Source organism: Taudactylus pleione, unplaced genomic scaffold, assembly GCF_031769625.1.
Source record: "Taudactylus pleione unplaced genomic scaffold, aTauple2 ptg000036l, whole genome shotgun sequence".
NCBI classification, from domain to species: domain Eukaryota; kingdom Metazoa; phylum Chordata; class Amphibia; order Anura; family Myobatrachidae; genus Taudactylus; species Taudactylus pleione.
In genome coordinates this window covers 8,657,345-8,682,283 of record NW_028284438.1, presented here as the reverse complement: position 1 = coordinate 8,682,283, position 24,939 = coordinate 8,657,345, and the positions used below count along the sequence as shown (strand labels likewise).

Sequence of the window (24,939 nt, the reverse complement as noted above, 5' to 3'; positions counted from 1 at the left end):
TATCAGTGAAGCAAGCCATCATTAGGCTGAAAAATCAAAATAAAACCCATCACAGAGATAGCAAAAACATTAGGTGTGGCCAAATCAACTGTTTGGAACTTAAAAAGAAAGAACGCACCGGAGAGCTCTGCAACACCAAAAGACCCGGAAGACCATGGAAAACAACTGTGGTGGATGACAAAAGAATTATTTCTCTGGTGAAGAAAAACCCCTTCACGACAGTTGGCCAAATCAAGAACACTCTCCAGGAGGTAGATGTATATGTGTCAAATTCAACAATGAAGAGAAGTGTTCACAAGAGTGAATATAGAGGGTTCACCACAAGATGCAAACCATTGGTGAGCCACAAAAACAGGAAGACCAGATTAGAGTTTGCCAAACAACATCTAAAAAAGTCATTACAGTTCTGGAACAACATCCTATGGACAGATGAGACAAAGATCAACTTGTACCAGAGTGATGGGAAGAGAAGAGAAGGAACTGCTCATGATCCAAAACATACCACCTCATCAGTGAAGCATGGTGGTGGTAGTATCATGGTGTAGGCATGTATGGCTGCCAATGGAACTGGTTCCCTTGTATTTATTGATGATGTGACTGCTGACAAAAGCAGCAGAATGAATTCTGAAGTGTTTCGGGCAATATTATATGCTCATATTCAGTCAAATGCTTCAGAACTCATTGGACGGCGCTTCATAGTGCAGATGGACAATGACCGGAAGCATACTGCAAAAGCAACCAAAGAGTTTTTTAAGGCTAAAAAGTGGAATGTTATGCAACGGCCAAGTCAATCCCCTGACCTGAATCCGATTGAGCATGCATTTCACTTGATGAAGACAAAACTGAAGGGAAAATGCCCCAAGAACAAGCAGGAGCTGAAGACATTTGCAGTAGAGGCCTGGCAGAGCATCACCAGGGATGAAACCCAGCGTCTGGTGATGTCTATGCGTTCCAGAGTTCAGGCTGTAATTGCCTGCAAAGGATTTGCAACAAAGTATTAAAAAGTGAATGTTAGATTTAGGATTGTTTAGTTTGTCCCATTACTTTTGGCCCCTTAAAAAGTGGGAGGCACATATAGAAACCATTGTAATTCCTACACCGTTCACCTGATTTGGATGTAATTATCCTCAAATTAAATCTGAAAGTCTGCAGTTAAATCACATCTTGTTTGTTTCATTTCAAAGCCATTGTGGTGGTGAATAGAGGCCAAAATCTGAAAATTCTGTCAATGTCCCAATATTTATGGACCTGACTGTAAGTATGGGATGTCTTATCTAAATCACTGTGCTCCAGAAAGCTCTGAAAAACAGGGAACAAAAAGTGGAATATGTTCTGCTGCCTTTATGATGATGTTACACACTTATGACAACTAAGTGCCTCCTATAGTTATTGTGAGCGGCACTGCTCAATGATTAATTAAAGTAAACATGAGGTGTATGATGGGAAGTATGGAAAGAGTGATCACTTTGTAGTGTATATTAGTGTATGGTGATCAAAATGATGGAAAAAAAAACTAGCGTTCATAGCATTTTAGACAATAAATCTAATACTTATATTGCAATACAGATAAAAAAAAAGTGAAAAAAATATTTTTTCTTAATGTCTTTTAAGTGTCGAAGAGAGCTTCAAAACCCTGTTCTGGTCAATATTTGGCTTGTCTGAAGTCACTTCTGTCGTTTTGAAATACGACCACAAGTTTATAGAGAACATCGGCTATGTACTTTATGGCATCTACAATGTGACAATGGTGGTAGTTCTTCTAAACATGTTAATTGCCATGATAAACAGCTCATACCAAGAAATAGAGGTAACGCAGTCAACCTTTTTCTTTCTTGTTTTCCCAATTATTCTGTCTGTTCTATTTCCTCTATTTATCAATTTATCTACAATATAATCATTTAATTTATCAATTACTTTTTAATTAATCATTGAGATAGAAGTGGCCAGAATACAGCTTTTATTTTATGTGATAAATCAGGAGCTTTTGAACAGAACATATTTCCCATAACATTCCAGGTTACCCAGTGATTATATTTGCCATGACGCAGGTACAAAAATTAAAAAAGTATGTTAATATAGACTTCTGAATAAAATACTGACATGCTTTTGTTGACGCTCTAATGAAATCTATATTACTCACTTGGTATACTGTCGAAATTTTACCATGTCACAATATTAGTGAATAATGTGACTTCTAATAATATCCCAATTGTTGCGTTAAGGGTCTAATGTTTTAACGGGATGTGGTGACATTACCAGCAGCCGGGATGCCAGCCAATCCCGACCTGGGACTAAAGATAGGCATTGAAATTCTGACGCCTATATTTAGCCCCACTCCAAAATCCTGACAGTCGGCATCCAGAACGAAGGTATGCAGGGAATGGGTAGTGATAGCTGCGGGGGGTAGGGCTAGGTTTAGCCACCCCGGTGCGACTTAGGGTTAGGCACCTGCTCCCAGAGTGTTAGGGGTAGGCTACATGGAGGGGGGGGTTAGGATTAGGCACCCCTGGGGGGAGGTTTTGTCTAGCGACCCCCCCCCCCCGGTAGGGTTAGGTTTAGGGTGTGGGGAGGGGGGGTTAGGTTTAGGCACCCAGGGGTTCTTAGGGTTAGTCACCACCCCGGGAGTTTTAGGGTTAGGCACCACCAAAGAAGGGTTAGGGTTGAGGGGGGACAGGGGAGGGTTACCCTACTTACCACCTCCTGACGGGATCTTAAACATTCAGGCTCCTAGCGTCGGTATGAGAACCGACAGCTAATTAAGCCGTCGATATTTCATACCGATTCCGTTTTAACACCTTCAGCAGCATTAATGAAAATGCTGTATGTAGTTTCCACACTGACAAAGTAACCCTATGACACAATGACACCAATCATTCTCCATTCTATATTTGCATCTCTAAATTTGCTTGAGTTTAAACAATTAATATATTTAATGAAAGTCGATTTGGGTCGATTTTTGTTCGATGATGGGTAGATTTTTGGCTGAGTTTGCGTTTCAGGGTCTAAATCGCACATTCACTTAGAGATGATTTTTTTTTTTACATTATTTAAAAAAAAAAAAGGTAAAAAAAATCATCTTTTAGTAAATGTGTGATTTAGACCCTGAAGCACAAAATCGACCTAACAACGATCAAAATCGACTTTAAGTAAATATACCCTCAAATGTAATTTTAGTCAGTTTCAGGAGTGTTCATCATTTTACAACAATTTCAAAGCCTCTACATGGGAGGTGTAAAAACAAATCACAAATGTGTTTTACAGTCTGAAATACCAATTTTACCAATGTAAGTCATGTAGGATTGAGGGTTACAATTTGAACCCATTATTGTTTAAAAAAAAGTGCAGAAATCCACTTTTCTAATGGTAAGTGCTTTTTCTGTTTGCCTAATTGTTAATAATACAATGTTATTAAAGCACAAAGTGTATTCAAACATAACCATAATTGTATGGAGAGAAATTGAAATGCAACGTCAGCAATTTACAAATGATGGAAAGTGAAAAGGCTGCTGTACAGTTTATAATTAAATGGGAAAAACAAAAGGTCTGGTTATACAAAGTCACTGTATTCAGCATGGAATGCTTCTTTGCATTTTGTAGGCACAGCACTAATGTTACTTTACAGTTATAAAATAGAACAAATCTCTGAGCTATATTTGCATCTGTAAAAAACAAAGTCTCATTCCGATAGACATGATATATTTTACTTGGATCGTTCTTTGCTATCAGAAGGAAACGGATTGACAGATACATAATAGAACATTGTTTGGAGATTCTGCATGGTATACATATAAATAGGATTGTATTCTTTGTTTTGCCCTAAGAAACTAACCACAATTATCAGTATCAGTAATTAAGAAGATCTATCAAAGTAACACATTACAAGTGAAGTTAGTAAAATCTACCTTTTCTGTCTGTATGTGACTGTGGTATTAAATATGATTTATGAATAATGTAGAAGATTGGGTGCGGTCATAGATGTTTGCTTTCATTTTCTAAACAAATGTAAAACATGACTGAATCTGATTGGATATTGGCAATACCTTCCTTACTACACATGTACTTAGAACTGTTTTCATAAATGTCCTCCAATATATTTTATCTTTCTTAATAATATTACATTGCATTTGTAGCACTGTGCATGCGTCGGTGCCTGTATATGAAACTTTGCATAGACTCGGCCAATTCTGCGAAGATCTGTATTTATTTCCCAGCATGCAGCTTATGCAGCCAGATTGTGTGCTGCTCTGAATCAGCATCTTCGCTTTTGTAGCAGGGAGCAATAAGAACATTTCATCATTTGTTTCAGTGAGACAGACTCTACAGCAACTCAGATGCTATGGAAAAGACATAAACCTGTTCTAACGATATACTGATTGATTGAGCCTCATCTATGGCTTCATTTATGCATGAGAATGAGGGGATATAGATATTATTTTTATTACATATGCATTTTTGTGCGCATGAAACTCTTATATTATTCTGAGTGCACCTATCTGTGCTTCATCAATGAAGTGCAACATAGTGGCACGAAATGAGTCCCATTAAATGTATAGGCTGAGAAACAAAGACATTCAGCTCAGACAAAGTACACACTGCTAAAGGTCTCTCACAAAGAAAAATAAATCTCATTTCTTGCACTAGTGACCAATTCCCACCCTAGGATTCCTTTTCATCCACAGAAGCTGTCACTTTACTCCACAACCCTATGTGTCCAGAATGCATTCTATGTACAATTGCTGAAATCAAGGTGCTGAGATATCCATGATTCTGCACTGTACAGGGGACAGTTTGCTCTTTGTAAGTGGTTATACTAGGAATGAAAGAATGAATGCTTGTATACAGATTTAAAGGGGTTGTTCACTTTTGGGCAATGCCAAATGTAACATTCAACACATAACTAATAGAGCTGCATAGGATAACTAAGCATGATTGCAGGTGAAATGAGCAGGCTAATGAACAATCCAGAACCTGGCTTCAAGTAGCAGGAGATTTCCGGTGGGAATGTTATATTAAGTAGCGGTTGCCAAGTGCAAATGTGCAGAAATCCCTTCAGTTAGACCGGCATAAAGCAAATGTGTGATTTTGTTTTAAATGAAGTTTATTTTATATTGATTTTATATAAAGTTACATTACAACAACATAAAAACAAGACACTAACATCTGACTTCTAATATAAAATCAATATAACATTATTTATGTGCCTCATGCTGACACATTATTCTCCATACATTTTGTACATAAGCCATTATGTAATGCAAATGTTATATTAGCTGTTATATTAAGTTGATCAAATATATTGAGAAACACATATTTTATATGGTATGCATTCTCCTTCTCATAACTACATGTTCTCCAATATTGACTAAACTACTGCAAGCCAAAACATTGCATGTCTTGTTGCACCATACTTATACAGTTATGGAAACTCACTCACTAATATCAGACAGGAGATGGGGATCTCTTCTCATATCTTATTGCCTCTGGAGATTTATTCCTCCTGCTCTAGACGCGTTAATATTTTAATATGCAGTTTCTACTTGTGTGGATAAATCTTTTATGCCCACAATATTATTAGTCAGTATTACCTAGTTTAGAAATCCTACTGTAGGCTTGCTTTAACCAATATCAACAAATGTATTCTAAAGTAATTTTATTTACAAGTCTAATAACATTAACCCAAATAGGCACATCTCTGGGGACAGTAGTGGAACAGACACCAGTTCTTTAATGCAACATGTATCATACCAAGAGTGCTAAATTTTGGGGCATTCCCAAAGGAGGTTCCTGAATGACCCTGTCTCTACATCACATTTAAGGTGGTTTAGTCTCTGCATTACATCAATCTTCTTTAATTATAGGTTTCACCCTGGATCTGAAATTTAATTGGGGAGGTTCTTTGCAGTAGTCATGGCCATCGAAGGCTGTACCATTGATAGTTTGAAACCATCGGTAGAAAACCAGATGGTTTAGCCATCAATGGCTGGGTGTTGCACATGTGTGGAGCTCAGCCATTGGACTGATGCCACCAATGATGCGGCATTGGTGCTTTGCCAGTGATGGAAAAATAATTAGTGGATGCAGGGGCGTTTTAAGAGAGGAGGTGGCCCATGTTCACTTGCCATCCGCGGCCACCTCCTCTCTCTCCAGCGCCCATTTTCCAGGCAATTTGTATAGTGCCTCTCCAGCCGACGTGGGACTACGGAGAGGTAAGTATTAAAAAATATAGGTGCAAGGGTGTGCGGTGTGGGCCCCCTGGACCCAGGGGCCCATGTGCACCGCACACTGTGCACCCATTGTAGATACGCCCCTGAGTGGATGGCTATCCTTAATTTGCAGGCACTTCCCAACATATGTGCCCAGTCCTTATTAGTGAGAATCCTTATATCTCCTCCCCTCTTTGCTTGGAACTGTGTGAGGCCAACAGAAGTAAGTTCCTCATGCTCATCTGAATATATGGGAATGTGGCTGGCTGGTGCCAGATATTTCTTATGAACATGTGAGAGTAAGGATGTGTGGGAAGGAAAAGCTGGGCCTTTCAACTGGGCTCCTTAATGAAGTAGGGGGATAGTTCCATCGCTCTTTTTTTCCTCTGAGTAAATGAGGATTTCTATAGAGAGCTATACCGGAATATGTGAGAGAAAAGTGTGTACCATACGTAATGATATTTGTATAGCCTGTAGACAGAAATATATCAACTCACCCTTGATTGGTGGTAAACAAATGTTGGACAGAAATCACACCATTGTCCTATGGTGGTTGCTCCGGTAACATTGTTCTCTCTGTGATTTTCTTATTCCATAACAATAGTAGGAGACAAAATGCGGTGCTACCAGATCAATTTGTTACCAAAAGCTTGTATTTCCCTGACGATATATAATATACTCACCCTCAACATGCACCTTGGACATTCATTTATTAACCCAATGTCCATTGGTATTATAGCAATCCAAAAATATAATTAGGAACGATAAATATTCAATTACTAATCACCAATAGATTGGATGTTCTTAAAAATGGTCTATTTATTGTTATAAAACAATATATATGTATGGGGGCTGCTTCTGCTGTTGGATATGAAGGATCTGCGGCAAATATCTGAGATATCTGCTGCAGTCCTTCCATGGGGGTTGGGTATGGATTCCCGGCAGTCAGAATACCGACACCCATATGTAAGTACAGTAGCACTAACCATAACCCCTACCCTAATCCTCCCTCCTCGGTGCCTAAACCTAACCTTCCGCTCCCCGCACCCTAAACCTAATACTCCCTCCCAGTGCCTGAACCTAACCTCCTCTCCTAGTGCCTAAACCTAACCTCCTCCTCCCCACACCCTAATCCTAACCCTCCCCCTTAGTGCCTAACCCTAAACTTCCCCTAGTGCCTTAACCTAGCCTTCCCCTAACTCCCGATACTTACCTTCAGGATGCCGGCGGTCGGTATACTGAAGTCGGGATAAATACCATCGGCATCCCACATGCCGGGATGCTGACTACATCCCTGGGGATCCTTAATATTTGCTGGTACCCCTGCTATCCTGGAGATATCCCACAAATATTATTTGCTAAATAGGTCCCTTAATAATCTTCTCACTGATATAAAACCACCACGCCAAAGAAATCTCCACACTGATAGATAACCTCAAGACTGCCCATGCAGCACAAAGCAAAAGCCTTTAGGGAAGGAGATGCAGCTAAGATAAATGATGAAGAATAGTCATGGTTTGCAGAATTTCTACAATAGTGACTTTACATCCTGCCTCCTGCTATTGTATGCTATTCGTCAGTATTTTTATTACAAATGCTGAGTATTTCATGTGGTTTTCTCTAAACTGTTTTTTAATGATTTCCAAATATTTTGTTAATTGTGTGACTACTAAATGTTCCCCACTGCATTGTAACTGAATTATTAAATGTAATAGACCATAATATTACAGTTACAGTGGCAAATGGTTTGCAACATTAAAGAAGCTATTGATTTCAGCATTGAAAGCTGTGAGTTTTTCCAGAACGTATTGTTATATCATAGCAAGCAAGAAATTATACAAGTGTAATGTTACAAACCTGCAGTAGCCGAATGTGTGTGTCTTTAGTCCTTAATGGGAGCTAGAGCCTGGCTCTGAGACACGTAGATGCTGTTTCCATTCAGTAAGCTTCTAAAACTGGATTTACAGGACTAGACGTAACACATACTGTACATACTGTGCTGCCAGAAGAAATTACTGCTTTTTCATTTTAGTGTAGAGAATTGAAAAGTAATAAAATTCCTAGGCTTGGCGAGTTACAGTATGTCACCTCATCCAGGCTTGCAAGCATGATAGGTTAGCCAGTCTATCACAATAAAACAGCCTTAAAATGCCAATGAAAGATGGGCATGGAGTGAATGCAAATTCACTAGGTAGCATTTATTAAGGACTAAGCGTTTTATTGTATATACAATATTGATTAAGACATACAGTAGTAATCATAAAAATATGAGGTACAAGCATCTGGCAAATGCTCTTCTCCTCAGCAAATACTATATATTTTTTTTATCTTTTTTTTCTTTCTTAGGATTAAAATAAATTATTAGTGTGATGTTATCTACACTGTGAATAAGAATAATTTAGGGGTCTATTCATTAGGTTAATTATCAGGGGCCTGGCGAAAGGATTCCTCTTCGCAGCCCGGGACTGGGTGCGGGAACAAACGCCAACCGAAGATGGCGAATGCTCTCGCAGTCAAGCTCCGAAAATATTGTATCTTCTGAGCTTGATGAATTTAGGTCCCCATACTAGTGTATCGGGGCAGCGGGCCAGATCAGGGCTGAAAGGTAAGCAGGAGATATTAGTGATACTTAGCCCCAATACTGAATTTATACAAAGGTAGGTGAAAATGTTAATTTTCACCTGCTTTTGTAGAAATTAAATGATAATGAATAGATCCTTTAGGGGCCTATTCATGATGTTAATTATCGGGGTCCGAACGGACCCCGATAATTAACATTCTAATTCGCCGCGGCCACCGGAGCAATTCAGGGGTAGAGGGATCTGAAAGAAACATAGAAACATAGAATTTGACATCTGAAGATGGCGAATGCCCCCGCAGTCAAGCTCCGAAAATATGATATTTTTGGAGCTTGATGAATTCTGTTCCGCAAACAGAAGGTAAGTAGGAGATATCTGTGATATTTCCTGCTTCACCTTCTTAATGAATGGCCCGAATACTTAATTGTCACAATTGCAGGTGAAAATTTGCTTTTTCACCTGCTTTTGTGACAATTAAGTGATGATGAATAGGCTCCTTAATCTTTGAGGGTTATTTACTCACATTGGTTATAGATACAGATATTCATAAAACCATAGCAAGCAATTAGATTTAATCTGACTAGTGACAATTGAAGCTGTTTTTCGATTGGTTGTGCTGTTTTTTTTCACAGATTTGCAGCATAAAAATCAGGCATTTGAGGGCATGGCAAGGCTGGGTATGAAGTAGCATCTGAGAACGCGATCCAGCAGCAGAATATCCTGGTTAATAGCATTACCAATTAAATATTCTTTGAAGTGGTCTGCAAATATTGTCCTAGGTCACTCGAGAGTACCCACCTGTCATTTGGACCCTTCGTCCATGAGAGAATCTCCCTTGATCCTATGCAAGGAGAGAACATTTGGGCCTATCTTGTTGTTGGTGTTGCCAGGGGAACCCAGTATAATGGGAGCAGTCATCAACTCTTGTAGGTCTTGAGAAATTGCCTCAGCACTGAGGACATGACCTGTATTGGAGATCTTTAAGTTTTCTAGTGGCCAGAGTAATTGGAATAGTTGAAATAAGGCATAGGTCTCAGTTCACTGCATTATAAGCACCATCACAGCAGCAAATGACAGCTGGATTAATCCCTTCCACTATCCAATCCCTGCCTCTTCCAGAGAAGATCTCACTGTGCAAATATGAGAAATCATAATGCATTATTGCATGACAGCAATTTATGAGTAACTGACGACAAAGTGGACTTTCTGGAGTATAACACTGGTTATAACGGTAGGTACATATAAATTAATAGATATACTTAGTGGAGGCTTTGCAAAGCCATCAATTGTAGTCAGGTGTGCCTGTAGGATTTAAAATGCCAATAATATTAAATACAAAATGTGAGTGTCACAACCATTGACTATTGGCTGTTTAATTACTCTGGAGACGATGGACTGGTGATCACTTATTTACTATTGGCAAGGCTCCAGAGAAGATGCTCTCCTGACAGATCTATATAAGAACACATTTTATATAGTGAAAATGTTGGAAACTATTAATACTCTTTGTGAAGCTGGTACACTGCCCGTCTATGTCTGTGGTCCTTGTAATAGTAATCCCAAAGCCGTGTAAGCATCCCCTGTACCCTGACACCTATAGACCTATATCTTTTCTGTCATCAGATGTGAAGATATTGGCTAAAATTCTGGCTTTGCATCTTAATAGGGTCTTAGCTGAAATTGTCCACCCAGATCAGATAGATTTTATGCTGGGAAAATCTACAAGCAAAAATCTCAGAGCATTATACAACTAACACATACAGAGGATGATAAAGCAGTAGTGTTCTCTAAACTTACGAGTAGAGTTTGTGTAAATGGATATTCTTTCTTTAGATTGGACAGGGAACCATTATACCCTATTTGCTTACTTTGGAGATTGAACTATTGGCCTGTATGATCAGAAGACTGGGTTAACACTATTGACGTTAATTTGTACAATTATGGCGTTTTTCTATTTTGAGGAGGGCTAAGAATAAGGTGCCTAATGAGATGTCAGATTATATTCAACTAAATATTCAGTATTGCACCAAAAAGAAGTGATATGATCACATTAGTCTCATTAGCACCTTTCAGGGCCCCTGTTCCTGCGTGTGATAATAATACATACTGGCGGAACAGAATTTCTTGTTGCTACGAATAGTAGCCATAACAAATTATATTATCAGGCCAAAATTCCAATAATAAATAAATGGGCCCCTAAGAGTGACATAGCTGATCTAAAATTTAGTCATCACTGAAAGCTATCCATATATCACCTTCTGTATATAAAGCACCCAAAATATTTTTTTCTGCTTAAAAAGCAATAACTCCCATACACTCACAATGCTGTTTCATATGCTTTGCTTGCATTGTGTCCTTGCTTCTGGGTTCAGCTCAGGCCTGGATAAAAACTAAGGAGGCTGTAGGAACAAACCATCCAGTGTCTTAAGCTCAATACCATCCACTGGTCAGGGCCAGTGCAAGGTTTCTCGGCACCCTTGGGAAACCCCTTATCCCTAACCCTAGTACTTAACCCTAACCTCCCCCTTCCCCCCCCACAGCCTAACCCCAACCTATCCCCTGCAGCCTAACCCTCCCAACAGTACCCAACCTTATACGTCGGCATCCTCACATGTTGACATTTAACTTGGTGACATTGTGAACATGTCGACATTCTGAGGATGTTGACATGGTTCACCATTTGACATTTTATTGTCAACATTATGGTGTCAACATTATGATTGCCTTCTGAACGGATACCATAAAATATACACTGCAAAAGGTAATTTTAACGTACAGTAAAGCCTCAACATTCCTTCCCCAACTCTTCCCTTTAACCAACACTCTTTCGCAAAGGCTGCTTCCCAAGTCTTCCCTTTAACCAACAGTCCTTCTCCAACTCTTCCCTTTAACCAACACTCTTTCGCAACGCTGCTTCCCAACTTTTCACTTTAACCAACAGTCCTCCCCAACTCTTTCTTTTAACCAACACTCCTTTCCCTGATCTTCCCTTTAACCAACACTCCTTCCACAACTCTTCCCTTTAACCAACACTCCTTCCCCATCTCTTACCTTTAACCAAAACTCATTTCCCTACTCTTCCCTCTAACCAACACTCCTTCCCCACTCTTCCCTTTAACCAACACTCCTTTCTCTACCTTTCCCTTTAACCAACACTCCTTCCCCATCTCTTCCCTTTAACTAACACTCCTTTCCCAACTTTTCCCTTTAACCAACATTCCTTCCCCAACTCTTCCCTTTAATCAACACACCTTCCCCATCTCTTCCCTTTAACCAAAACTCTTTTCCCAACTCTTTCCTCTATCCAACACTCCTTTCCCAACTATTCCCTTTAACCAACACTCCTTCTCCAACTCTTCCCTTTAACCATCACTCCTTTCCCAACTCTTCCCTTTAACCAACACTCCTTCAATGATGAATGGCCTCAAAACTTAATTTCCAAAAAAATAGGTGAAAATCTTCATTTTCACCTGCTTTTGTAGAAATTAGGTGAGGATGAATAGACCTCTTAATGGCATATATCCTACTACCTTTCCATTGTTACATACGTCCCCACCAATCTCCCCTTGTCTCAAGGCACCTTCCTTTCCTTCCCCTAAGGCTTACTACCTTTTGTTTTGTTCAGTGTAGAAGGGAGCTTGTCTTCAAAGCGGGATGTAGTCACAATCCTGGCTGTCGAGATGCTGGTGCCGGCATCCTGACGGTAAGTAGTGGGTTCAGGGGGAGGGTTAGACACTAAAGGGAGGGTTAGGCACTAGGGGGGAGGGTTAGGTTTAGGCACTATGGGGGGAGGTTAGGCTTTGGGTGCGGAGACAGAAGGGCAGGGTTAGGGTATCTGTAGGCATCGGGATTGTAACCCAGTCGGAATGCCAGCACCAAGATTCTTTCAATGCTCCACATGGGAAAAATCTTAGTGAATAGTGCTGATGACTTCATTTGATGGTGTCAAACTCAATCTGCACAGATTTCAGATTGCCCGCATTGTGCAGAAGCATGAGTATCATTGTTACATACATACGGCTTACCCTACACAAGCGAGAAGCAGTCCAAAATATGGGCTTACTGTCCCACCGGAATTGGAACAGTTGTTACACTATTCTGCTCTCTCCCACCTGTTCTTGCAGCTTTGAATACCTACTTCTGATTGTCTACAGCAAAGAATATTGGTATAATTGCTATTTGTTTTTTATTAAAAAAAAACACACCAAGGGAAATGGAGAATCTGTTCCTTGTCTATTACTGTATATGTTCTTGTCTCTTGGGTCTCATACTTCCAATGAGGGAATTTAATACTTGAGTGGAAACAGAACCTGTGATGAAACTGAAGTTTCTCTTCAAGAGTAAGAAAAAAAAATCATACAGAGCTGATTGCTTCTTCCATTGCAAACGGAGTCATTACAGCCAATGCAGCGAATGAGAAAAGCAATTCTTATGTCTCCTCTGTGTCCAGGATGACAGTGATGTGGAATGGAAATTTGCCCGATCGAAGTTATGGTTATCGTACTTTGATGATGGAAAAACATTGCCGCCTCCATTCAGCATTGTTCCAAGTCCAAAATCCTTCGTGTATCTAATTCTGAGAATCTTCAACCTCTCAAAATGTAGAACAAGAAAGTTGCAGAAAGACATTGAAATAGGAATGGGTGACTCCAAATCCAGGGTAAATTTTGACCAACGCATTAGACATTCTACTAACCTACAGTGTTTAGAAATGATTATGCTGTATTATTTGCAGGTACTGCAGAATAACAAATGTGCACGATGGCATTTTGTTGGCTGATTAATAGAAATGTTTTGTCGGATGCTGCATGTTAAATGCAGACAAAATCTATTCTCATTTCAATTGCTAAGTTCTAACCAGCGATATATCGTGATCTGTTTATTCATCACCAGAGATCTTTGATTTTTCTATACTGCTTGAGTACTGCCTTTAATAGTTTGTTTTTAAAAGTCCCTTTTATTCTTAGATAATATGAAAAAGAACATTTGCACTTTATTGGGCTCATTTAGGAGGAGATGCATCAAGCCTTGGAGAGACATAAAGTGTAGAGTGATAAAGTACCAACCAATCATCTCCTGTCATTATTTAAACACAGTCTGTAAAATGACAGCTGATTGGTTGGTACTATATGGGGCATATTTATCACAATCCGCATCTCAGATGCAGATTGGCTGTGATAAATTAGCCCAATATCGCAATGCAGGGACACAGCTTGTGATAAACCTCTGTCCCTGCAATTCCACTTCACACACTTCTCACTGTATCTTTCTCCAAAAATTACAGTGAGGTGTCTGCACATGCGCCGCCGGCTCACAAACACCCCCCTCCCGCGCGCTTCCGCCGCTGCTCCATGCAGCAGCTGACCAGGGTCACAGTGCAGGAGCCCAGAGACCAGCTGACCGGAGCCCCAGAGGACCTCACCAGAGCACTGATCACCGGTCCCTGGGTTTTTTTAACTATTGTTTTTTTAGGGAGTGATCAGCTTGTGGTCTATTTAGACCATAAAGCTGATCACAGGGGCCAGCTCCTGGCTCTGTTCTGCCTGTCAGAGCAGAGCAGGAGTCAGGGTAATAGTGGAAAGCCTACAGTCTGAAGATGGAGATATTATCACAGGTATTTCTCCGGTATTTTTTCACAAATTATTTTTAGTAAATCTGAGCAGATCACAATTTCCATTACAAGTATGGAAAATGTGATCTGCTTACTTAAAATATGCAAATTGAAGGGCTTGGAGTAGTTTTTTATGAAGCCCTTTATGTGTTACTAAAATAATGTGAAAAGGGTGTGCAAACAGCCTTTTTCATAATTTTTTTTTAGTAAAAATAATATTGATATATAGGGCCCCATCTCTTCACTTTATCTCTCTCCAAGGCTTGATACATCTCCCCCTCAGAGTTAAGAGCAACTCCTGCTAAAGGGTGCACATTGGCACCAAGACAATACATGCTGAAATGCAGGAGGTGCAAATGCAAATAGATTTTTTTGTTTTTGTATGGAGAGAAAATACTGTTTGGCTCTGCATATAAGACACATATACTGGGCAGCAATTGAGATTTGGGCTAGGACTTAGAACCCCTTTCACACTCACACACCTCAAACATTTTAAATTTGCCCTTGTGCAGTGCAACATGGATTTGCCAAGGTGCAAATTTGCACAATCTAGGTGAATTTACTCCTAACTTAAATGGGCTCTAAATTTGTAATGTGTTTTACATACAGTTTTATGTGCAACTGGTGTTTGCTGTGCCAGATACAATATCTACAAACATCATATAGGAGACCTTATTTTGGGACAAAATGCTTCCTTATCAGATCTGTATTCCAAAATGCTCCCCTATCAGATCTGTATATACTTACTGGATATATCTTGAAGCAATATTTTATAATTTTTTTTCGGTTGAGCACAATTTGGTTCACATTTAATTTAATTGCTTTTACACATACATTCAAAAAGTTCAAAATAGTTAAACATTAAAATATATAGCAATTGTTTGGTCAGAACCACATACTGTATAATATGGTTGCATTCAAGCCAAATATTCTGATAACTGATTTTTGTCAAATTTGCACTGATTATAAAGTGAGACGAGAGTGATGCATGAGTTCAGTACACAAGACATTGTGGAATTAAATTAATTTATAAACTGTCAGTTATGTGAACTCCCATATTTGTCCTGAAGTGCAGCAGCGAACAACCTAGTGCATACTTCATTTACAATATTTAATGACTTTGCATCTTTATTCTTTTCTGCTGTAAAACGGTAATGTCTAATGTCAACAGAAACTAAACTACAAGGAAAATTAATTACATTATCATCTCATACAAGATATCTTGGCACACAGTCAAGTTTTTTTTAGAATTTTTTTTTATACAGGTCACAGAGGTAGGACTTCATTCATGGCCAAATAATTAAAACAATTAATTTACTGAGGTACAGGATTTGGTCTGCACTTAATAAATGGATCAGTGTTATTCATAATTAATCACTGTGGTGTCTCCGTCAAAACATCTCTGCACTTTTTAAACGATACAGGCACCACTATCATTTTTCTCTTGGTATTTATTTATTTTTTAACTTTGGACAGGCACAGACTGAGATTTTTGGAAAATATGTCCTCAGTTGGTGCAAAACTCTCCTATCCATCAATGGGAGCTCCAATAATAGCAGACCAGATGTTAAAAAATGGACAAACAAATAAATGTCATATAATAAAATGCTATGGTGTTATTAATAATAATAATATTCATGCTGTATGACATGATATTGTTTTTAACTTTTTTTTCATGGGCAGACCTCATAGGAAAAGAAAATGGATAACTCCAGTAATTGTCCTAATGGCAGATATGCAATTAATAATTTCTGACAAAGTAGTATATAATTAATTCTATTTATTATTATTATTATTATTATTATTATACTATTCTTGATGCATTATGTTTTTTTTTGCTTATTTAAGATGTATATGTATACTTTTCATAATTTCCTTGACAACCTATCTACAGTGGCAGCAGTAAACTGTGCAAAAATAAGAGACAGGTTTCTTCTTCTAGTCATGTAATAGATCACAGGTTCTCAAACTCGGTCCTCAGGACACCAAACAGTGAATGTTTTGCAGGTCTCCTCACAGAATCACAAGTGAAATAATTAGTTCCACCTGTGGATCTTTTAAAATTTGTCAGTGAGTAATGAATACACCTATGCACCTGCTGGGTGACCTGGAAAACATGAACTGTGTGGGGTCCTGAGGACTGAGTTTGAGAACCCCTGTAATAGATCATCTCACTGTACGTTGCTGCTGAGTAGTACTGAAGGTGCTCTGGCCCTGATTCAGAGCCGGACGCTCTGATAGAGCGCTCGCTCTGAATTAGGGCCATCCCTCTGAATTTTATAGCGGCCTCCTGGCCGCTCGCATAGCTGTGGGTGACCACCCACAGCTATAGCGAGCGGCCAAAAAGATGGTCACGATGGTCAAGACCATCACGACCATCGGGCTTGCGACGAGACCCTTGTGGTAGGGTCTCGTTCCCGCAAGCCCTGGAGTGCTTTCGGCTCTAACAGAGCCGAAAGCACTCCCACTAACATCACTTGTGATGTCAGTGGGGCCGGCCCCAGATGGTAGGCGTTCCCATGGGACCGCCTCCGTCTGGGCAGCCATGCCCCCGGCACGCCCACCAAAGGGGGCATGCTGTCACTCACCATCGACAGCACGCCCCCTTTGTAGCGAGACCCATAGTGACGGCTTGGCTTGGCCGTCGCTATCCGGGTCTCGCGCATGTGCACGACGGAGCCGGCTCCCTCGTGCGCATGCACACTTGGCCAACATCGACTCGCTTGCGAGCGCTCAGCAGAGCTCGCGCATGCCGGACGCGGCGCATGTGCAGTGGGCAACCATCGAGCGTCTTGCGAGCGGCTCTGAATCGTGCCCTTAGTTCGAAAGAGAGTGTGCAGTTTGATCCTAGCTTTCCTGCAACCTCAGATAAATAAGGATAATAAGGATTTCTCGCTCGCTGCAGGGCTCTCGCACGCGCAGTGCGCACGCCGCGCGTGCGCACTGCCCACCCATCAACCCGCTTGCGAGCGCTATGCGCTTGCGAGCGGGTCTGAATCAGGCCCTGAGCTCCTTATTCTAGCTTGGTCTAGAATGCGAAAGGGATTTGCACCAGAAGAGCAATATTCTATTAAATTTTGTGAACTTCACCAAAAAGTTTTTTTTTTTTTTCAGTTTTGAATGGTATTATTTATTACATTTCTCATTACATCACTTATTAGTCTATGTAAACTCATATCTTGTTTTACAGTTAAATCTGTTCTCTCAGTCTAATGCCAAGGTTTTTGAGTCTCGCAGTTTCAACAGCATTCTGAATCAGCCGACTCGTTATCAAGTAAGTTGGTCCTAATAATTTCAATAGAATTGTCACTACAAGTTTACATTACATAGATAAATAGCTAGGTGACGAATAGCAAAGCATCGCATCGCTTATTTTAGGAACTACTGACAATGTCTTTCTTCTCTGGAGGGATTAATGTGTCATGTCTTCTTGTCACTTTTTCTGACAGCAAATAATGAAAAGGCTTATAAAAAGATATGTACTGAGAGCACAAGTGGACAAAGAGAATGATGAAGTGAATGAAGGTAAGAAACTCAGAAATAAACAACAATTGACTCACTTTTCTCTGTGTATTAGGAAAATGTACATTTGCTGCCTTTACCTCTAATATGTGCACATTGACCACAGGCATCTGTAACACATACTTTATGGCTACAGACCGAATGTGTTATTGAGAAAGGCATGCTTTATAAACCTGACATTTAAATGATGTAATAAATAATATTGTGTTGGAAAGACCACTAATACAGGTTCCATTTTCAGATAAAGAGTAACAAATAACAAACATTATAACAAGACACCCAATCATATTAGTACATGCGTATAAAGGGGGTTACATTTCTTTTAGGGGGGTTTGTATGTATTGCCAGATTTCCCCAAACACAAGGAGCCAATTTATACATTGGACTTAGCACCTGAGCTAGCAGCAGTGGTAATACTAACAAGGCACAGCCATAGATATAGCGCCAATAATGTAAAGCCACACCATTGAGAGTAGCTACTTTGCATCTCTTTACAGAAATGGCATGGCCATCATTCATTATAGTCAATAATGAAGCTCACATCTTTGGAAAGGCCACATAAGCCAGGACCTTGGGTGACAAATAGCAGAGGGCCTATTTCAGCAGTGATCGCAAATGCAACTACGTACGCAGATAGAGCGATTGTTACCCATTGCACATGTGTATAAGCCACACTGTGCATGTGCTGCGATCACACTGCGATTATGGAAGCACAGAGGAATCCATCACACAGTGAGTGACAGGCTGTGAGCGTTTGGAGGTGGTGACAAGGAGTGGTAGGAAAAACGCAGGCATGTCTGTTCGTTTGAACGCCGTTGCTTGGGCATGCATACATTAGCCACTGCGACTGCATACGCAGTTTGAAAGCCCACTGCGTGCATAGAGACTTGCAGTGTCTGCGGCAGGTCAGACAGAGTCGGTAAGAAATACCGCCGGCCGCATGGTTCGATTCCCGGCAGCGCCAGTCCGACACTGGAACAGATCCCGGCAGCGTGAGCCCGACAGCGCTGGAAATCCCGATAGTTGTAAAGTAAGTATAGAGTAGACTAACCTAACCCTCCTTAGGGGTGTCTAACACTAGCCCCCCCAAGTGCCTAACAATAATCCCCCCTGTAAGTGCCTAACCCTACCCCCCCCTTCCCTGCTGCCTAAACCTAAGTCCCCTGGGGGGCTTAACCCTAAGTCCCCCCCAGGGGTGTCTAACCCTAACCCTCCCTCCCCCTAGCCTAACCCTAACCCTCCCGGGGGGGCGCCTAACCTTGCGTCCCCCCCGGGTGCGCTAAACCTAACCCTCCCCCCCCGCGGCTGTCTGCTCGCGGCGCCGGGCAACCCTTCGATCGGGATGCCGGGCGCCGATCTCCCGGCATCGGGGAAATGAGCGGCGTCTACATCTAGACGCCGGGCATTTCACCCTCGCCGGGATATGACAGTCGGGAAGCCGGCTGTTGGTTTAATGTCAGCCGGCTTCTCGATTGCATCCCGGTCAGACCTGGTGTAAATGCTGCGTGGTTGATGTGCATCAGTGGTACCGATGTTTACTCAGAAGAGCGACAGTGGTCGGATGTGAGAAAGCAGCAGTGGCCGTCTCTATGTCGCCCACTGTGACATAAAGACTTTTGCAGGCATTAGCATATTTTCGCAGCTAAATTCCATGCGATATCGCAGCTGCGATTGCTGCTGAATCAGGCCCAGAGTCTGCAGGATGTCCTTCATTTTAAAGTTTTCCTCAGAAACTTTATAATTGTAATTTTTTTAATTATGGAAAAAATTTATTTATTACTGTGATGCAGATGGAAAGGTTGATGTAATAGAATCATAAGGCTATTGAGGGTGGATCTAATTCTAGGTCCAATTATTTGCCCCAATTAGCCAATGACCATATTATAAATGGTTTGATCACTCACTTGCAAGCTTGCACATACTTGGTTTCTTATCTGGGCTAAAAGACTGGATCTCATTATAAAGGTGGCCACAAATTGGTCAGCAGATGGTCTCACACAGGGGGACATTTCCAATTATGAGTTCATGTAATAATAAAAAAAAGTTGGATTCCTTTTGTGCTAGGTAGTGCCTTTATCCCTGGAAGTGGTTTTGAGTTTACCACTCCAGTAAGGGGTTCTGAGAGTGCTGCCCAGCCAGAGATGCCTTACAATGCTGCCCAGCCCAAAATGCCTCACAGTGCTGCTCAGCCTGAGATGCCTCACAGTGCCAGACTGAGTGGCCTTAAAGAACTACCCAGCCTTAGTGGCCTCACAATACTACCCAGCCTGAGTGGCCTCACAAGTGTGCTACAGTCCAAGGAGCAGTTTCCAGTGCTGCAGCCCCAGGAGGGATCACTAGTGCAACATCCCTAGGAGGGGTCACTAGTGCCATATCCTCAGGAGGGGTCTCTAGAGTGCCAGACCCAGGAGGGGTCTCCAGTGCACCAACCCTTAGTAGGGGCCTTCCTATTGTTCAGCCCCAGGAGGGGGAGCCATGTTTCCTGCTGCAGGAGGTGGTTCCAAGTGTACTGTCCCAGTGGGAGATTCCAGCCATGCCAACCTTGTGGTGTACTCCAGCTGTGCCTTTCCAATAGTGGACTCCAGCCGTTCCATCCCAGTGGTGGACTCCAGCCGTGCCATCCCAGTAGTGGACTCCAGCCGTGTCATTCCAATGGTGGATTCCAGCAGTGCTGTCCCAGTGGTGGGCTCCTAGCCATGCCATCCCAGTGGGGGACTCCAGCCGTGCCATCCCAGTGGGGGACTTCAGCCTGCCAGTTCGTAATCAGGTGCAGTCCCTCGAGTCTGCAGCTGTGCGCAAATCATCTTCCAGGTTCGAGGAGGTGAGTGCCGTCCCAGTGGGGGACTCCAGCCATGCCGTCCCAGTGGGAACCCCAGCCTTGCTGTCCCAGCGGATGACTCCAGCCTAGCCGTCCCAGGGGGGAACTCCAGCCTGCCAGTTCCTAAGCAGGTGCAGTCCCTCCAGTCTGCAGCTGTGTGCAAATCATGTCCCAGGTTCCAGGAGGTGAGTGCCACTGCATTGGCCGTCAGTCCAAGTACTGTCATGTCAATCGCCAGTCTGAGTGCTGCGGTGAAACTGAATGCCCTTGCCTTCATGCATGAGGACCCATCTGCCCTTGCCTTCGGGATGAGGATCCATCTGCCCTTGCCTTCGGGCATTAAGACCCCTCTGCCATTACCTTTGGGCATGAGGAAAACATCACTGTGTCCAACATCTCTCCAAGTGCTGCATGCCAGTCAGCAGTCCTAATGCTAAAAGTCTAACAATTCTCCAGAGGTCTGAGAGGCGCTTACCTTGCCAGAGGCCTGAGAGGTGATCGCTTTGCCAGAGGTCTGAGAGGTGTCTGTTGGCTTGCCAGGATTCCGAGAAGTGTCTTGTCTCCTTGCCAGAGGTCAAAGAGGTGTCTGCCGCCAGTTTGGGTGTTTCTGCATCTGCTATGCAGCCTGTGAAAACTTCTTTCAAGTATGGTGTTCCAGAGGAGACTTCTGTGTACCCACAGATCATCCACCTATCTATTTTTAAAGAGAACGCCAACAATTCCAGGCTCTACTGGAACAGTGTCTCATTGATTTCAGCACTGAATCCGATATTCCTGCAACACAAGCTAATGTGATGGGATATTTGTTGATGTCCTTTTGAGGGAAGTAATTGAGCTGGGAAAATCCCCTCATGGCATCTGGGGATCTCATCCTTTTCGATCTCAATGCCTTCTATAGGAAAATCTTGCATGAATGGTCCGCCATCACTGAAGGCATATGAAGAGTCTACGGAGCCTAAACCACACAGACTTTTCGCTGAAAGTTATCAATGTCTCTCTAAGTTCTCCCTCTGAAGACTTGAGTGGTTCTGGTCCTGTGTATATTTTACCTGGCCATGAGGCTTTCTCAAAGATCATACAGAATTTTAACTCAGATTCCATAGAAAATTTGTGGATGAGTCAAACTATTTTACCTAGGGTCCGATGTTTGCTCCATGTGTCCTTTCCCAAGATAAAGTCCCAATACCTCCAGTAAGATCTTCCTCCAAGAGAAAGAAACTCAAAGGTAAAAAGTTTGGACGGAGGTGATCTCTGAGATATACCTGGTGCTATTGCTGTATGAGTCTCCAGAGTTTATATTCTTATGAGTGTCTGGAATCCTCTCATTAAGGGGGCCCTGTTACGATCCACGGCAGTGATGGTGCTCTCCCAGTGTTGATTCCTGCAGTATAATTTCTCACCAGTGGTGCTGCGATTCTGCTGGTGCTCCTAGCACTCCATGGTTTGTCTCTCTGCAGCTGGAGGCAATTGGCTGATGAGCTGCACCTGTTTCTCCCGCTTATTACCCAACATCTGTGAACACTCAGTACCATCATCAGTTCAAGTTACCTGAATCTATCCTGTTCCTGGCTACCAGTTCAGCTCTCAGGCTGTTCAGAGTCTGCAGTCCATTACAGCTTGGAAAAGTATATTTCCCCTTCAGGAGTAGTACCTGGAAGTGATGTGGAGTGAGGGTGTAAGTGCGTTTCCATATCCATTCAGTCCACCAAAGAAACTTGTATCCTCGTGGGCTCGCTTCGCTAGCCACGCTTTGGGCATGGTGGTTCGCTTCGTTTGCCACAGGTTTATATTCCCCCTCTATGTCCACGTGGATAGTAGGGAATGACGTTGGACAGAAATTGATGATGTCAGGGTACAAAAAGTGAAGGGCATCATTGCAATCCATGCTCCTCCAGTGAGGATCTGTGGCTGTTCTCATTAGCAATTCTAGTGCTTGTTATGTTATGGTTTACTGAATTTCAAGTCGTCTGCTATCTTGTATATTACATTTCAAATCAAGTCTGCTTACTTGTTATACTGTTACACTAATAAGTGTATTAAATTGAATTATACTACACAATGATCTGTGTTGGGCCTTGTTTCTTGGGTGCCTCTAGTGTAAGGGTATTCCTACAGGATTGATCATCGGATCTTGAGAGTATAAGCAATGGAAGTGTTAAAGTTCCATATTGGGGTATGCAAATGGAAGTTTATCAATCTTCCTGATAAGGACTTGAATGGAATGAAGACAATGTAAAGATTCCTCAGATAAGCATGATAGCAAGTTATTATAATGTACACTTAATTTATACACAGTTAACTCAGCCAGAAAGCTATATCATTTACTACACTATTAGCGCCCTCTTGGGGCTACATGTAATAGAGTGAGAGTTTAGAAAATTGGAGTGTTTTTGCAGTAAACTGTCATACTTTTTAAACTCGGCCAATGTAATAGAGTCCGAGAACATGCAAACTCTCATGTTTTTAGACTCAAAAAAACTCTCTTGATTTAGACTCTCATCCAGATTTTTCCCATTTTGAAGATAAAACTCGACCAATGTGAGAGATTACTGCTAAACTCATTTTCTAAACTCTCACCCTATTACATTTGGTCCTTGGTGTATGTATGGTCTGTTATACTGTATATACCTGAATAGATAAATAAATCATAGATACTGTACATAGATGCATTAGAAAAATAGCTACATAAATCATGTTTGTTCTTTATGCTGTTTTGTACTTATGATTATCATCACATTGATCATCTCAAAATTCACCTGGATAACTCAATGAAAGAAGGGTCTGGTAGACTGATGTTGATAGAATCTACCAGTTATTTGGGTTGAGCATTAATGCAAAACAGCTAAATCACATGTATTATACCTGAGTGCTACCACTACAATAAAACAGATAGAAGTGCTCTACATGAAAGAGGTACATTGCTTGCAGCACACCATGACTCCCTTGTTGTCTACTTTGTAACTTCACAAAGAAAGGTGAAGAAGTTCCCTTGGCTTTTGTTATGTTAATAAGTGAAGCAGTGCAGCAGCAGATTATTATGCCTTCATATACTGCACATAAACTAAGCAGCTGTAACTGTTGTGCTTTTGACAATAACTTTGTGAGTTTAGTTTTTCTTTTCTTTTTGCAACTCAAATATTTATTTGATTTTTGCATGTAAACCATATATTTAAAATAGTGATGTTTGGGAGTTGAGGGGGGGGGGGAACAAAGTGAAGTGGGGGAAAAAAGAGAGTGGTACAATTACTGTAACATCTGCAGCACAAATTGATACAATGGGGAGACGTATCACCTGGCGATATGGGGGTTTAATGGTATCAGCGCTGATACTGCTTCTCCCCCATGTAGTAATGTGGGGTTGGGTGGTAAATGACAGGGGCCCGTATTATCGGCACTGCTATCCACAAGATACCGTGCCAATATGCTAGGCAATGTATGAACGGTCAGTGGCACTGACTGTCCAGACAGCTGCAGCTATAGATTTCGACGGTCGTTGCCCTATCACCACAGCAGGGACAGCACTGTCTCTGGCTGTGGTGGCTGGATTGGAGATCTCGCTCAAGCCCAGTGGAGCCGGCTGTGAGGTAAGACACAGCACATCAGCACTAGGCTGATTGAGCTTTGGGCTGGCTCTGGCAGGGATTGACGGAGGGGGGAGTTTTCACTCCCCCACTCCGGCAGATGAGATGTTCCTACATCTCATTGGTACTGCTTCCTGCTTCGCTACAGTGTGCAGCTATTATACAGGTGACTTAATACATAATTAGCATAACCAGAGCCATAAATAGACATTTTAGTGCCCTGTTTGAGAAAGATCATCGGTGCCTCCCCCCCTCCAAAGGCTCTTTATTGTAAATGTATGTTTGTATCTGTAAGTCTGCAGCATTAAAACAGCGCCACTGATAATGAGTCTGACCACCAGGGATCACACTGACTCCTCACTAACACACTGCTGGAAGCTGGCAGTAAATGGTGACCTGCTGGTACTGGACTCCACCACTGCTGGACCTGTTACTGTGGGTAGGACCTGTTGCAGAGCTCACTGCTGGCCGATGCAGCGCCGCTACCTGCGAGCACCTGACCCACCAGCTCCTTACCCTAGGAACTGAGGAGAGATGTAATGACATCTCTCCTGTCCCAACAGACAGTGTGGGACCGGATCAGGAGGTGGAGCTGCAGAGTGCATAGCATGAGTGACATGCCAGC

General features: G+C 41.8%; 1 protein-coding gene across 2 annotated transcripts in view; it reads left to right on the top strand.

Annotated features, from left to right (window-relative positions):
• TRPC3 (transient receptor potential cation channel subfamily C member 3) overlaps positions 1–24,939 on the top strand; it is a 239,097-nt gene that overhangs the window by 207,303 nt on the left and 6,855 nt on the right. The window contains exons 8-11 of one of the 2 annotated variants that reach the window (XM_088452252.1): positions 1,612–1,807; positions 13,233–13,442; positions 17,584–17,667; positions 17,843–17,918. In XM_088452252.1, the coding sequence (XP_088308378.1) occupies positions 1,612–1,807; positions 13,233–13,442; positions 17,584–17,667; positions 17,843–17,918 (566 nt within the window). The remainder of the gene's footprint in view (positions 1–1,611; positions 1,808–13,232; positions 13,443–17,583; positions 17,668–17,842; positions 17,919–24,939) is intronic. The other variant, XM_088452253.1, reaches the window with a different exon arrangement.